The sequence below is a fragment of the Sceloporus occidentalis genome, unplaced genomic scaffold (assembly GCF_023333645.1).
Source record: "Sceloporus occidentalis isolate IW3139 unplaced genomic scaffold, rSceOcc1.0.p SCAF_19, whole genome shotgun sequence".
Classification (NCBI taxonomy): Eukaryota; Metazoa; Chordata; class Lepidosauria; order Squamata; family Phrynosomatidae; genus Sceloporus; species Sceloporus occidentalis.
The window spans coordinates 1,088,372-1,101,698 of record NW_028316999.1 but is presented as its reverse complement, the minus strand read 5'-3'; the positions used below and the strand labels follow the sequence as shown (position 1 = coordinate 1,101,698).

Sequence of the window (13,327 nt, the reverse complement as noted above, 5' to 3'; positions counted from 1 at the left end):
TCCCAGAAAAGTGAACTATGATATACCAGTCCAAGTATACATTCACTTAAATATCTGTACACGTAAAAAAACAACTTTTCCACCAACAATAAACTCCATTCTCTATTTGGGGATGGTTGTAGTCCAAGTAGACTGTGAGGTAGTTCATGCTCGGGTTTATTTTATGAATCATTAAAAGAGTATATGTACATTTTGATCTGTATTTAGCAGGAATGGATCCCAGTAGTTGAAGATCCCAACTGAGCTGGATTTAAGTGAATGCTCAAGATTTAATGTCTTTAATGATTCAATAAGTGAGTAAAAAGGTCACTGCGATTCTGTTGTTGTAGATGCTGAGAAGACTGCTAAGTATTGGAATGATCATGCCACGGAAACTTTGAAAACCGCTCTACATCTTGAACCCATCACAACCAAAGCAAAGAATCTCATTATGTTCCTTGGGGATGGTGAGTAATATGGCTCAAAAATTCCTATAAGTTTTTTAAAAAGCCTGAAATCTACTGGATTAATGTTAAAGGTGTTAATGCGTATCCATTGATTACACTAAATTCTACACTTTTGTAGCCATATACACCTTTAGAAATATTCCTAGTATTGCTGATGGGACATCTGTTGGTACAAAAGCAAAGTTGTTGTCATTGTCCTGGTAAACTTGTGCCTGTTAGTAATCATACCAAGTTGCAAAAACATTGCAGGGTTTTCTAGTAACACGACATAGTTTGCTTCCCCTACCATACAAAAGCATAGAGATTTAAGAGATGCAATAAGGTAGAACCGGTTACTCTTCATGGAAACCTAACTGCTTAGGGAAATATATGCCATCTTGCTCACAAACACACAGAATCGAGTTGCCATATTATGCAATCATTACTGTTAACAAGCTGTGTCACCCACTTGCCAGTTTGCTGTGTCTTTTGCAGGAATGGGAGTTCCCACAATCACGGCAGCCCGGATATACCAGGGGCAACTGAGGGGAGAGCAGGGTGAAGAGAATATTATGGCCATGGAAAGGTTCCCTTACGTGTCTCTCTCTAAGGTAAAACATAAGCTTCATCTGCTATACGTTTTATAGTTGGACAGTGCATGGTATAATATATGTGGCCAAGAAAATTATATATGAATACATTTTTTATTCAAGATTAATGGGAAAGAGGAGATGTTCCTTGTATTGTGTCAATATAACAGATATAGTGGTGATATGTCGGCAGTTATACTTTTAAGGAATTTTCCTATTTTTTTTTTCTTTTGGGTTTGCGGAAGAGAATCTTCAATACCTCAAACTCATTTTAAACCAATACCAGAGTTTATTAACTATGACAATATTTCAGTTTCATTTTGTGGTTCCTTTCTGTTGCATCTCTGATTGTATCACAGATTTTTGTTTGAGCGGGTAGGCCTATTCTCTAATGACGTAGAGAGATTTGTTATCCTCACAGTTTTAGGAAACCATCTTCCGGTGTTATTTTTGTAGGTATACAATGTAGATGCTCAGGTTCCAGACAGCGCAGGTACAGGGACAGCGTATCTGTGTGGAGTGAAGACCAACAGCGGAATTCTGGGTTTAACCGCTGCTGCACAATACGGGGTCTGCAACTCCAGCCATGGGAATGAGGTGAAATCCATACTACACAGAGCCAAGCAAGCAGGTGAGAGGTTGCTATATATATATTGGTTGACCCTATATCATGGGAATGCCAAATAAAAAAATTGGTTTGCATTTTCTCCTGTGTAAGTGGTGTATAATACAAACGGATATCAGTATGCCCATATCTTAAAAAGATTATTGAGATCCCCCTCAGCTTCCTGTGTGTTTACCTTGTAGGTGGTTTATAGTGTCCTTGGTGCCCTGGGATGGGGCATATGAGCCTTCATTTGAGCCCAGGTCCGAACATAGCGAGTAGGAGAAATGCGACTGTAGGGGCCCTCGTTCGGTACCATGCCTAGGACCTAGATGAGCTCAATCTTGCCGTGCACAGGATAGGTTCAGTATTAAATGACATGGAATTCAGCTGAAAGATTTTAAAAAATGGTATTCAAATTATTTATTATAGTTATTCAAATTAGAAAAAATACCCAATCTGTGCAGTCACTTCAATTCCACTGTTGATTTCTTGTTAATATATTGAGGGAATTTAAACATGGATGGAATAGGCATATGGTTATCCTGAACATAAGACAAGATGAATGGTTTCCACAGCAGAAAAAATAGGTGAGCCAAATGGTTCTTATCTGCCAATTCACCATATATTCTAGTCAATACTACATTGCTTTTTCTATAAGTTGATGTAGTATATTGTGCGATTTTCAGTGTGTTATTTTGGCTATGTTCATTGACCCTAAATAATTTTTCAGGTAAGTCCGTGGGTATTGTTACCACCACTCGTGTACAACATGCTTCTCCGGCAGCATCCTACGCTCATAGTGCTAGTCGTGAATGGTATTCTGACAATGAGATGACTCCAACCATGACCAACAATGGCTGCAAGGATATCGCATACCAGTTGGTGCACAACACGGACATTAATGTAATTAGCTAAATAAAAGAAGTGGACTGGTTTCTTCACATACCTCAGCTATATTTTTCATGATCACCTCTATGTTGCTAAAATAATGTTTCTCTGGGCAGGTAATTCTAGGAGGAGGGAGAGTCTATATGCAACCAAGCGGGACACCTGACCCCGAGTACCCAACTAGCACATCAAGCAGAGCTGTCCGAAAAGATGGACTCAATTTAACGGATATGTGGCTCAGCAAGAGACAGGTAATCAAATCTGCTGTCAAATTCTGTGTTTTTCTATGTAAGCATTTTCCTCAAATCCTCCCAGGCCCATTAAAATAATATTAACCGCTTTAGAGACCTTCCATCCAATTTGACAACATATTAATACGGTTAAAAAAGAAACATTTAATTAGCATATAGCATATCTATTGCCTTTAAATGAGAACCTGCTGACTAGCCTTTTTTGCACCCCACTCCATGCATTGGTGAAAATGAAATTAGATGTTAAAGGATAATTTTATGTTTTTTTAGTGTACTTGATCTGAAGTTCATTTGAAGTTTGAACCAACTTTTGCTGAAAAATATAAATGAGTGTGGTTTGAAATTTATATCTTCACTTTTGTTTCCTGATAGAATGCCATATATGTTTGGAATAAAAAGGACTTTGACGCTGTGAATGTAGACACCACAGATTACCTTATGGGTAATGTATACAGAAAATGATGATCTGAACACCCAGAAGTAGCGTGGCATTTAGCATGATCCATTTTTATAAATTTTTGCTCTTATCTGAAGCTTATCTTTTGAAAGAATGTGTTATTTGACAAAAAAGATGTTTTAATGAATAGTAATTTGTAGCAACTATTTGCCAAGAAACAAAAAATAACATCTTAATCCAACAGACACATAATCATAGGTAATTGTTTGGCACGCTTGTCACCTTTTTAGGACTCTTTGAGCCAAAGGACATGAAGTATGAGCTTAGTCGTGACCCTGCCGCAGACCCATCGCTCGCTGAGATGACTGAGAAGGCCATCAAGATTCTCAGCAAGAATCCAAATGGCTTCTTCCTATTTGTTGAAGATAAGTATAATTTTAACCATTATACTATAATAATCCACTCTGGTTTTCTATTGAGACCCAAGATAAAGTATACTTGCTACTTTGGCCACAATCAAAGATCCATTAACCTCTTTGTTCTTATTATGTATTATGTCATTACCATATGATAGGTATATTTACTTATATAGAAGGCAGAACATTTGATTATACCCAAGTGCTGAGTATTAGTTACTTACAAAATTAGAGATAGGAGCAACCGAGGGTTCCTAAACCCACAGAACTGCGGTTAGTTCTCCAAGATGTTTAGAACAACCTATCCGCCAATTTCCTTAAAAGAAAACTAACAAAAAAAAACAACTAGTCCACGTATTTAAAACTGATCAAACATGTGAAACCCCCAAACCTCATAAACTACTAACTTTTTAAACACTGCCCAGTTCGGCATTAGTAACATAGTAACATAGTTCATAAGGTTGAAAAAAGACCAAAGTCCATCAAGTTCAACCTATATACATATTGTGTCCCTACTGTGTTGATCCAGAGGAAGGCAAAAAAAACCCTTATGAAGCAGATGCCAATTGCCCCATACCAGGGGGAAAATTACTTCCCGACTCCAAATATGGCAATCAGAATAAATCCCTGGATCAACGTTCTGTCCCTATTAATCTAATATCCATAACTTGTAATATTATTGCTTTCAAGAAACACGTCCAGGCTCCTTTTGAACTCTTTTATTGAGTTTACCATAACCACTTCCTGTGGCAGAGAGTTCCATAATCTCACCGCTCGTACTGTAAAGAACCCCCGTCTGTGCTGGTGTAGAAACCTTCTTTCCTCCAACCGTAGAGGATGTCCCCTTGTTATAAATACAGTCCTGGGTATAAATAGGTCCTGGGAGTGATCTCTGTACTGCCCCCTTATATATTTATACATAGTTATTAAATCCCCCTTAAGCCATCTTTTTTCCAAACTAAATAACCCTAATTCTGATAATCTTTCTGGGTACTGTAGTCCTCCCATTCCCCTTATTACTCTGGTTGCCCGTCTTTGAACCCTCTCCAGCTCCACTATATCTTTCTTGTACATTGGTGCCCAGTACTGTACACAGTATTCCATGTGTGGTCTGACTAGTGACTTGTACAGTGGTAGAATTATTTCCTTGTCGTGGGCATCTATGCCCCTTTTGATGCACCCCATGATTTTATTTGCCTTAGCAGCAGCTGCCTGACACTGGTCGCTACAGGTAAATTTACTGTTAACTAAAACTCCTAAGTCCTTTTCCATGTCAGTCGTCCCCAGTGTTTTCCCATTTAATACATATTCCCAGCCTGGATTTTTCTTCCCCATGTGCATAACCTTACATGTATCTGTGTTGAACCTCATCTGCCACATCCCAGCCCAAGCCTCCAACCTATGCAGATCCATTTGTAATCGTGCGCTGTCCTCTATTGTGTTAACCACGTTACAGAGCTTAGTATCGTCTGCAAAGATTGATACTTTACTATACAATCCCTCTACAAGGTCATTAATAAATATATTAAAAAGAATAGGACCCAAAACTGACCCCTGTGGTACCCCACTAGCAACAGTAACCCACTCAGAGTATGTACCATTAATAACCACCCTCTGTTTCCTATCACTGAGCCAGTTACTTACCCACATACACACATTCTCCCCCAGCCCAAGCATTCTCATTTTATGTACCAGCCTTTTATGTGGCACCGTATCAAATGCTTTGGAAAAATCAAGATATACGACATCCAGCGATTCACCCCGATCCAGTCTTGAGCTCACCTCCTCATAAAAGCTGATCAGGTTTGACAGGACCGATCCCTTGTAAACCCATGCTGATATGGAGTCACACACTTATTTTCATTGAGATACTCCAAAATAGCATCTCTTAGGAAACCCTCAAACAGTTTACACACAACAGAAGTTAAACTAACAGGCCTATAATTCCCCGGGTCACTTTTTGTCCCCTTTTTGAATATTGGCACAACATTTGCTATGCGCCAGTCCTGGGGAACAGACCCTGTCACTATAGAGTCCTTGAATATTAGAAATAGGGGTCTGTCTATTACATTGCTTAACTCCCTTAGAACGCGGGGGTGAATGCCATCTGGACCTGGTGATTTGTCTATTTTGATTTTTTTTAGGCGGCACTGCACTTCTTCCTGGGTTAGGCAGGCGACATGTACTGGGGCAGTTATCTCATCCTGCTGTATATTACCTGGCATTTCATTTTCCTCTGTGAATACAGCAGAGAAGAATATATTTAATAGATTAGCTTTTTCCTGATCCCCGTCTATAACTTCTCCCTCATTACTTTTTAAGGGGCCAACGCTTTCATTTTTAACCTTTTTACTATTTATATAGTTAAAGAACATTTTGGGGTTTGTCTTACTCTCTTCGGCAATCTCCACTTTTGCTGCTTTTATCTGATTTTTACATATTTTATTTTTTCCCCCGATAGCTTTTTAGTGCTTCCTCACTGCCTTCCTGTTTTAGTAGCTTAAATGCCTTTTTTTTGCCATTTATTACCCCCTTTACATTTTTATTTATCCACATTGGTTTTCTCTTGTTCATGACTCTTTTATTCCCATACGGTATGTACCTTTCACAGTGAGAATTTAAGATATCCTTAAAAATCTCCCATTGAGTGTCTGTACTCTTGTTTTTGAGGACATTTTCCCAATTTACAGTGTTAAGGGCTTCTCTTAGTTGATCAAACTTTGCCTTTCTAAAGTTCATAGTTCTTGTGGCTCCTCTAAGAGTTCCCTTATTGAAGGACAAGTTATAATGTATCATATTGTGATCACTATTTCCTAGATGCCCCCTGACCTGCACATTAGTTACTCTGTCAGGTCTGTTGGTTAATATTAAGTCCAGTAGGGCGCCCCCTCTGGTCGGGTGCTGTACCATTTGGGACAGATAATTATCCTTACTTATAGTCAGAAACCGGTTTCCTTTATGAGATTCACAGGTCTCTGTTTCCCAGTTTATGTCGGGATAGTTAAAGTCCCCCATAATAACCACCTCATTGTGATTTGCTGCCTTGTTTATTTGCTTTAATAATTGATCTTCTGCTGCTTCCATTATATTTGGTGGCTTATAGCAAACCCCGATCAGTATTTTATTATTTTTCTTTCCATATATTTCTACCCATAATGACTCCACATTATCATTTCCCTCACATATATTCTCCCGCAGTGTGGCCTTTAGGCTGGACTTTACATAAAGGCAAACTCCTCCCCCTTTTTGTTTTTTTCGATCCTTCCTGAATAGACTATAACCCTGTATGTTAACCGCCCAGTCATAGCTATCATCCAACCATGTCTCTGTTATACCCACTATGTCATAGTTTTCTTCAGACATTATTAACTCCAGTTCGTCAGTTTTATTGGTCAGACTTCTGGCATTAGTAAGCATACAATTTAGAGGTGTATGGTTTTTTTTCCCTATGAAGCCTATCCCTATTGACTATTCTAACCCCTCCCTCCGCTCCACCCCCAGGTACATTTATAAGCCCCAGCTTTCTATCTACACTATCTTCCCCTTCTATATTGTAGTTTCCCTCCCCCCCTTTACCTAGTTTAAACACTCCACCCTTCTGGCCATCTTCTCCCCGAGCACAGCTGCACCCTCCCCATTGAGGTGCAGCCCGTCCCTACCGTAGAGCCTGTATCCGACAGAGAAGTCGGCCCAGTTCTCCATGAACCCAAACCCCTCCTTCCTACACCAGCTTCTGAGCCACTTGTTTAGCTCCCTAATCTCCCGCTGCCTCTCTGGTGTGGCACGTGGTACAGGTAATATTTCAGAAAATACTACCTTGGAGGTCCTTGCTACCCAAGTCCCTGAAATCATTTTTAAGGACACTCCGCCTACCTCTCACTTTGTCATTGGTGCCAATGTGCACCATGACTGCTGGGTCTTCTCCAGCCCCTCCCAGTAATCTGTCAACCCGATCCGCGATGTGCCGAACTCGAGCGCCAGGCAGACAACACACTGTTCGGCGATCCCGGTCTTTGTGACAGATCGCCCTGTCTGTCCCCCTAATAATTGAGTCCCCCACTACCAGCACCTGTCTGGCCTGCCCTGCACTCCTCCTTCCCTCCTTACTGGAGCAGACACCCCTCTGGTGGTCAGAGGCAGTGACTTGCTGCAGTACTGCTAACTCTGAACTAACATCCCCCTCATCTGCCAACCGGGCAAACTTGTTGGGGTGTGCTAGATCAGGACTAGCCTCCCTGGCGCTTTTCCCCCTACCCCGCCTTCTAACTGTAACCCAGCTAGCTGCCTGACTGTCCTGTACCTCCATCCCGCTATCCTCCCCCACCTCTACCCCTGAGAGAGCTTGCTCAGTGAGCAGCGGACTCCTCTCCAAGTTGTCAATAGATCTCAGTGTTGCCAGTTGCTCCTCTAGACTCAGGATTTGTGCTTCCAAATGAGCAACCCGCACACATCTCGCACAGCAATATGCACCCTCGAAGCGCTGCTCAAGGATTGCATACATTGAGCAAGATGTACACCTGACCGCATTGTCAAACATGGAGGACATCTTGGCAATGGGGATAGCTCAAATAACTGGCAAAACCAGACAGTAAGGTGCAATATATATAAATATATGGAATCACAAGGATTTATACTTTACCCTCCTTCTTGCTTTTTAACTCCTTCTTTGCTTGTAACTCCTCACTTAGAGATGTCACTTAGGAGATTCGCCCCAGCTCAGGATTTGCTTGTGTGTCCAAGCTAAATGCAACTGCAAAAGCCAAGCAGAACTCACAGAGAAGGTTACTTAATTAGCAACACACCTGAAATAGCCCTTACCCTTTTTTTTTTTTGCTTTTTTTCAACAAAACTTTACACTGAACACAACACAAACAAACACAGTGCTCCCCCTTGCAATAGTAATGAATATACTCTCCTTCTTTGCTTGTAACTCCTCACTTAGAGATGTCACTTAGGAGATTCGCCCCAGCTCAGGATTCGCTTGTGTGTCCAAGCTAAATGCAACTGCAAAAGCCCCCATTGCATTGCACCCAACACCTTATGTTTCTAGAAATCCAAATTGTTATGTCATCACACATTGCTGCTGAATATTATATAAATTAATAAAGTATATTAATACATCGCCCCACTCTTTAACTTGTCAATAGTTTATTATCATAATACGGTATGTATATCTGGCTCTGTATAAAATGTTAAAGCCTGTAAATAATTGTTTCATATTTCTTGTACGTGGTAGAATTGACCATGCTCACCATGATGGGAATGCCAAGCAGTCATTGACTGAGGCGGTGGAGTTTGATAAAGCTATCAAAAGAGCTGGGGAAATCACAGAAGAATCTGAGACACTGACTGTGGTGACTGCCGACCACTCGCATGTCTTCACTTTTGGGGGTTATACAGACCGTGGCAACAGCATCCTTGGTGAGAGAATTCATCTGTATAAACTAAATGACATAGAACTGCAGGTGGGCAAAGTAAATCCCAATCATGGTACCAAGAGACCTTTGCATATTAAAGAGACGCCCTTAACACACTGTTTTAACCCAAGACTGCACACGCCTTTTGTGGACAGGCAAATATTAACAGGTTCGAGGACACAGGGATGACCCTTAAAGCTATACGTATCTTATGATTGCTGAAAGGGTCCCAAAATATTTTTTTTTTCATTTTTTACCATATGTTTGGTAAGCCATGATTCCCCTTTTCCATATTATTTTTCATTTTGTTTATTTATTTTTATGTTTTTACACTTCCGGGTGCAGCATTGCTCAAGATTCCTTTTGGGCATCTCTCATGCAATGTTTATGCCAGTGATGTCTAGTGCTGATCACGCTATGATCAACAAGCATGGTTCTAGAACATTTTACATGACACCACTTAGATTTAAAGTTCCTTTTATACAGGCTTTCCTCAGCAATTAACCCTTATACCAACATGCCTTCATCACACTATTAACCCAGGCACTAGACACAGTTTAGTCCAAATCATGTTTTCTGTTCCATTCCACTTCCATTAGTACTGATGTTCAAACCGACAATATTCTTGATAGTCTAGAAATAAAGTCTTCCATGCTGTATATGTTTGCATTGTTTTATCTTCAGACCAGGCCATAACAAAATATATAAAATCTTGGAACATCCCCATCTACCTTAATTTTATGTAAGTTTAGTTTTATTATGCTGATGATATTGTAGGCATGCTCCTGTTCTACCTCAGGTACTTTTGAATTATTGAGATATATTAGGACTCAATGTGGGTGATATATATATAAACAGGGATGAGAGGCTTGGGGATATCAAACAACCCCTTTGCTGGCCATTTTTCTGTTGGCAGATTTTTCTTTCCTTACTTATTACAATCTCTGTCCAAGTATTGTGCATGTGCAACGCTAAGCTCCCATGAAGACACTTGCTGGATACTTTCTTATGTCACAAGCTTTTTATTAAAGTGATAGTGTGCATATATATATATCTCCGACAGAAATACTACACGTGGACAGTAGAAGCAGCAGGGGTGTTTAAGTGTCACTAATGTAAGGTGTACTTACATCCTGGTGAAGTTTGATATCTCTTTGGTACATATGAATGTTCCATTAATGACCTGGATTGCAATATACACGCTGATACCAGTCTGTGTAGTTGATTAATGGAAGTCAACTGGTCCGCTCCAGAGTTGACAAAAACAGTTTAGACCAGGAAAGTAATTGCTATAAGAAGACAAATGCAGAGAGGAAAAAGCTGTTTTAAATGTCTGATGACCTATATTTTTCCATATGTAGGACATATTTTTAGTCTGCTGGGTTTCTAAACAATTATGTTCACGGGTCAACCTTATGGGTTTAAGGGGAAATAAGGGAACCCTTTCTTCTCAAAAACAGAAAATTCTTTAGTCTGCACATTCTTACAGCTACAAAACATTGGTCTTTTCCCAGATATCCTTTCAATTTTCAGAGATAAAATAACTTGGCCAGAAGAAAGACTGACTAGCCTTCAGACAGATGCCTGAATTGGCTCTGTGTTTTGTGAAGAGCAACAGCCAGAATCCCAAGACACTCCCCCATCATAGAGATGGTTTGTGTAGCTTCCTCTTGGCTTTGTAGGGGAGTGGGGCAAGATACCAAACCAAGTAGATCCCCATACCTTATGTTTGGTTTTGTGTAAATGCCTGGCTTTTAAAAAGAGTCTCTTGATCCAAAAAATCTTCCCAACAAGATTGTAGAATTTGTGTTGAAGCAAGTTCTAGTACAATGAGATCTGGAAACCTTTACCTGATGTGTGGGAAAATTATTCTCTGTCCCAGATGGGGAGATCAGTGGTTTCAGTAAATAGAGGATACCATGGGGGCACATGGTCATTGTGATCATGTAGTGCCACCTAAGATCAGTGGTGAGGGAGCAAGAGATATGTCCTAGTAATGGAAGAGTATGTATGTATATGTGTAACGGTCAATGTTTGAACGTGTTCAATACACTACATTTATTTATATAGCGCCAGCAGATTCCATAGAAATAAATATAGCCTACCTTATAGGAAAAAAATATTAGCATGTTCTAGAAAATAGATTTGACATGATACAGAGATAGGTTAGATTTATTCACTTACATGCTGAAAATTATAAATGAACACCTGTTTACCCTAGATCAGCTACTGAGTTTACTTTGTCGTAGGTCAACCAGCAGTATAGAGTTAACATTTTTATTTTACTTTCAGGTGTTGCTCCAGTAGCTGCCAAGGATGGCAAACTATACACCAGTGTATTGTATGGCAATGGACCTGGGTTTAAGATCACTGGTGGAGAACGGGAGAACATCACCGGAATTGATACAAGTAAGAACGGAAGTCTGTTGCTGCTCATTTAAGAGATATTTTTGTTTTGCATTATTGGCAACAAGAAAATTCAGTTATGTCATTGTATAACAAAGTGACCAAACACCTCCGTACATCCAAACTGTCTACGACACAGTCCCAATTTCCAAGCACTTGGCCAGTTAGGGAAATCAGATCTTCCTTGACTTGCGCGTCAAGCTGTAAAGATGAATCACAGCTCACACGTGGCCTCCTCGTGACACTTTGAAGCTGGGCATCGGCATATGATGCCATATTCCAGTGTTATGCCTTAGTGAAAAGCAATGAAGTAAAGCAAGTCTACAATCCTGTCCCCAGCCCTGCCTTTAAATCCACCCTAGTAACCTAGACTTAACCCATTAACTAGTCCAATATTAAAATGTACCACACAGAGGAGTAGTGGGGCCATGCTGTATATATACATGCCTATACACACACACACATTTCTGCATGTCCCCATTTAGAAAGGAAATATGGTCACACTAAATTATGATGAAATATTAGTACCACTACCTTCATATTTACACCCATACAGTTTATACACTTGTACTTGACCAATGTTACAGGGTTAGAGCATTTAATACTTGTTCCAAATGGCATGCTGTTGTTTATCCTTGTGCAAGAAATAATGTAGGCACCACTGATGCTACATGTGCAAAAAACAGGATCCAGCAACAACAAACTGATCAATAATATATGTCAGGACCACTATTTATAGATACACGTTTCTAGTTGGATTAATATCCATATTGGGCCAAGATAAGATGAATTGACTTTTAGTGGACCAGCATAAAAGATGGGCCCTCTGAGCTCCCAAAAGGTTATATAACTACATATATTTCTATGCTGGCTTAATTTAAGTGATTGTAAGGTTTATTAGTAGCACATTATTTAAATTATTTTTCTCTTTTTTTCTTCTACAGAAAGCAATAGTTACCGTCAACAAGCAGCTGTTCCTCTTAGTTCAGAGACACATGGCGGTGAGGATGTGGCTATTATGGCCAAAGGCCCCTTTGCTCACCTCTTCCATGGCATCCAAGAGCAGAGCTATATTCCACATGTCATGGCATACGCAGCCTGTCTGGAGCCCTACACAGATTGTAAACTGAAATCAAAGACCAGCAGCACCATTTCCTCTGCCACCATGCTTCCACTCCTCACTGTGTGGGGAATTCTTGTCATCATATTGTGGTGAGATGTGCATTCCTGCCTGGATAAAATAACCTCATTTATTTGTTCATGTAATATTTTGATATCTTTGATCTGAAATGTAAAAAAAAAGCAAATGTTTGTGGGATCAAAGAAGAAAGTTTGTAAATATTTAAATAAATTGCCTTCTCAGAAATCTTCTGCCCTTGTGTATGTCCACTATTTTGTTCCATCTCCGATTCTAAAAGGTATAAACGAACCGCATTCTAATATGTAACACTTTAAATGTCAATTGTTAAACTCTTCCTCTTAGGGAGCGTTTAAAGATTTCATACATTCCAAATGTCTGTTGAGGAGGAAAAGCTCCCCTTTCGGACTCAAATCCATTACCACCCCTGATGTCCTTTTTTATCTAGGAGCTTGGTTTAGTGAGCATGAATGCATCATAACATTTATCATGCCTAAAAGTATCAATAATGTGTATGAAATACAAAAAAGTAATCGTGTAAATAAAATATATTCTTATTGTAAACGTCTTAATTGCATGATGTCCCATAATTTCAAGTGTAAGGCCTTGCCCCCTAGCTAACCTCAACACAAAAGCGTCTTTGGCCATAAATCATATTTAAATGAAAACACAACTTTTTTATAACAATATATACTGCTGCTGTGTGTCTCTTAGATATACAGAATTTAAACGCAACGCTGCCTGTACATAGGGAGAGGTTAAAGAAGGGGTAGTAGCAGACTCGGAAAGGTT

General features: G+C 39.8%; 1 protein-coding gene across 1 annotated transcript; it reads left to right on the top strand.

Annotated features, from left to right (window-relative positions):
- The first annotated feature begins 319 nt into the window (after positions 1-319).
- Positions 320-12,613, top strand: LOC149302266 (intestinal-type alkaline phosphatase-like). The gene is made up of 10 exons (XM_089482392.1): positions 320-446; positions 921-1,036; positions 1,472-1,646; positions 2,353-2,525; positions 2,627-2,761; positions 3,134-3,203; positions 3,449-3,583; positions 8,804-8,995; positions 11,284-11,400; positions 12,342-12,613. Exons 1-10 carry the CDS (start codon positions 431-433, stop codon positions 12,611-12,613), a joined length of 1,401 nt encoding a protein of 466 aa, XP_089338518.1. The 5' UTR covers positions 320-430.
- Positions 12,614-13,327: the final 714 nt, after the last annotated feature.

Coding starts and splice junctions, on each gene's coding strand:
- LOC149302266 (XM_089482392.1), top strand. Junction 2,762..3,133: donor TGTGGCTCAGCAAGAGACAG/GTAATCAAATCT, acceptor GTTTCCTGATAG/AATGCCATATATGTTTGGAA. Junction 8,996..11,283: donor CCGTGGCAACAGCATCCTTG/GTGAGAGAATTC, acceptor TTTTACTTTCAG/GTGTTGCTCCAGTAGCTGCC.